Below are 3,322 nucleotides of genomic sequence, written 5' to 3' on the forward strand. Positions count from 1 at the left end.
TCAGCCTCACAGTACTACCAGTAGTTTTTTCTTTGTTTAGCCCAAGTGCCTGCTTCATAATGCCTGTTGTTTTAATGCCAAAGTTTTAGAAATTATGCAAGATTTTGAAATCAAAGAAAAGTGAGATTGTTTTATTTGATACATGTGGGTAATAATTATGAATTTTCTATCAGCAACTGAAATAAAATCTTAAATATAATACTGTGTCCGTCTGCTGTTACAGATGTTTTAGAAGAGTGTGGAGTGCATAGCTGAACTTTTTTCTACATGTATGAGCTTGCATGTGCAGGGGCTTTTAAAGACTTCAAACTGTACAGCAGCATGCCTATTATGCTGCTTGGGTTGGGGTAAACATTCAATCCACACAGGTGGTCTTGAGCTTCATGAGTAGTTTGAGAAATAAACAATGCAACAGGCCGGATCATCGCAATGATTTAATGTTTGTTTGTTTTTTTTACAATTTATACTTTGTAAATGAGATTTTAATACAAATCCAAACATTTAAAGCCCATTCACTAATGGCAATAACTGTTACATTGTAATAACAATTGTTCTAATTCAATGAGAATATGTAAGCCCACACTACACCTATAACCATAATGACAGAGGAACTATCAGAATCTGCCATCTTTAAAGAGCTCAAGCCTTTAAAGTGGCAGACAACAAAACTGCACACTCATTAAAAGCTGAACGTAATATGTGGCGTTTGGTGTGAAGCACTGATATCGTTATATTTATCAATCTTGGTGTGAACGGGCCTAAAGTGTCCTACTCAGTCAGCAACACAACCTTGCAATTAGTAAAAAAATATCTGCTGCACAATAAATAAGGCAGTAGGTTGATTTTTACTGTTGGTAAAACACCATGTAACTTAATTCTAGATATTCATAGCAGTGTTATTTTAGTATCTTTGAGATACTGTTAGTTATAGTTATAGTTTTATTATAATACATATATATTGCATTTTATTAGTGTTTTTAAACATCTTTTTTCAAATATATTCTATATATTTTTATTTTTTCATTTCTGATTTAGTTACTTTAATGAAAATTATAATTTTTTTATATTTCATGTCAAGTAATGGAAGAACTATAATAACCTTGAGTCACAGCTAATTTATTTGGGTTAATATTCCAAATTAATCTTAATTTAAGTTAAAACCACACATTTTCACACTTTTGATATGATCAAATGTTTTTTTGAAAACATACAAGAGAAAATGTACAAAAGTTACAATTTATTCATTATAAACATTTTCCATAAAACATCTCATTTAAACAATAAAACATTCATTCATACATTTGGATATTTTGTGCAACATGAATACATTGTAAGTGCAAACAAGACATTTATGATGTATAAAAACATCAGTCAGAATAACAAATGGCAAATAATCTGATCATTAAATACAAACAAAATTCAAACAAGTTTCAGCTTAAAAGTCAAGTCATTGTTGTAAAGTGCAAATTATTTTGATTCCATCAGTAAACTCTGAACTTCAGAGGATGTAAAATGAGGCACAACTCTGAGACATTAAAGCAGACAGGAGGGTTTCTTCATACAGTGGCAGTCTTCTCAGAATAAAGTAAAAAAAATGACACGGTTACTAAACCCTTTTTAGCATTTAATAAAATGATGCAGATGAGATCAGGTCACTGACAGTGGTCATGTTAACACCATTGAGACAGGAGATTTGGCAACTGGCACAGTGATATTCCCAAACAGGAACAGACATAAAACATGAAACGGATCTTGTATGGCACCATAGAATCTTCCAAAGTGTTCAGGTGTGCTCATGATGTTAGACATCACTGGGAGTGTGTGTGTTTTTGTTGGGTGTGTTAGGCAGACAGCAGCAGCAGGCCTGTCGCAGCACTCTCTGTATGTGTGTGTTTCTGTAGGCATAGATCAGAGGGTTCAGCAGAGAGTTTCCTGTGACCGGAACCAATGTGGCGTAAGTATACAAAGCTGGAGACGATCCGTCGGCCAAGAGACCATACAAGGCGAAGGGCATCCAGCAGCTGGTGAATGTGGCAAGGATGAGGGTGAGTGTGTGAACCCGACGGCGCGTGTGTGTGCGCGCAGACGGAAGCGTGTGTCTCTGCAGGGCGATTTGGTGCGAGTGGCGAAGTACGACCCGGCAGATGCGAGCGTTGAGCTGCAGCATCAGAGCCAAGGTCAGCAGGAAGCCGCCGCACAGGGTCGCCAGGTGCACTCGGGTCAAAGGGCGAAGAACGCTGCAGGATTCTCCATCGTGCAAGCAATTCCAGCCCATGGCAGGCAGGGCACCTTGAAGACCCGCAAGAGTCCAGCCGATGGCCAGAGCGCAGCGTGTTTGTGTGTGTGTGCGGCGGGATCCGTAGGTCAGAGCGCAATGTAGCGAGAGGAACCGGTCCAGGGTGATTCCCAACAGAGAGAACACAGACGCACTGAGTGCGCTCACTAACAGACCCACGCTGCCCAGCTCTAGAGCTTCTGAGTACACGCACCAGCGAGACAGGAAGTGCAAAAGGAGCCCCACCCCTGCCAGGAAGTCCGCCCAGGCCAGGCTGCCAATTAGCAGGAACATAGGAGCCCGCAGAGACGGCGAGGAGAAGATGGTGGCCACGACGATTGCATTTTCACAGCAAATCAAGGCTCCTGATACACACAGGGCCACGTCCCATGGAGTCATCACTGTGGCCTCCAGGGGTTTAGGGGTGACGTGGGAAGGGGTGAGTTCCAGCAGTTGGTTCATCGCCAAGATGACTTCTAAGCCCACTTCAGAGTCGTTCAGGGCCATTACTGTGGGAGAGGGAGACAGATTTAGTCACGCAATCCACAGCATACTGTCTACGTCATACTACGACTGTCACACATTCTGCTGAGCACTAGAGCTCCTGCGCTCCACTCTAAGGCCTGACCTCATAATGACATGCAGAGTAAGATGAACTGCAGTTAACAACATCGTATTCAATCTGACATTCCTCGTCTGCACACTACAAGTACTAGTGGAGATGCTGGGAAGGCCAAAAGCTAATGCAACACTTTATTAGTCAGTCTCCAAATGCATACATTGCACATTTGATTAAGATTACATTACAATTTTAATGTAAAAATAATATTTAATTATAATATATGTAAGAATTCTGCAATAAAAACCTGTTACATAATATAATATAATATAATAATAGGTTTGGGGTTGGTAAGATTTTTTTATGTTTTTGAAAGAAGTGTCTTATGCTCAACATCACAGTAATGTAGTGAAATATTAAAATTTCATTTTCTATTAATATATTTTTTAAATGTAATTTATTCCTGTGATGGCAAAGCTGAATTTTTA

At 39.6% G+C, this 3,322-nt stretch overlaps 1 protein-coding gene across 1 annotated transcript; it reads right to left on the minus strand.

The window, feature by feature from the left end:
- Positions 1-1,504: 1,504 nt before the first annotated feature.
- Positions 1,505-2,782, minus strand: gpr3 (G protein-coupled receptor 3). The gene has a single exon (XM_016283375.1). The coding sequence runs from the start codon at positions 2,780-2,782 to the stop codon at positions 1,802-1,804; it is 981 nt and encodes a 326-aa protein (XP_016138861.1). The 3' UTR covers positions 1,505-1,801.
- Positions 2,783-3,322: the final 540 nt, after the last annotated feature.

This window comes from Sinocyclocheilus grahami, unplaced genomic scaffold (genome assembly GCF_001515645.1).
Source record: "Sinocyclocheilus grahami isolate Dianchi unplaced genomic scaffold, SAMN03320097.WGS_v1.1 scaffold173.1, whole genome shotgun sequence".
Lineage (NCBI taxonomy): Eukaryota > Metazoa > Chordata > Actinopteri > Cypriniformes > Cyprinidae > Sinocyclocheilus > Sinocyclocheilus grahami.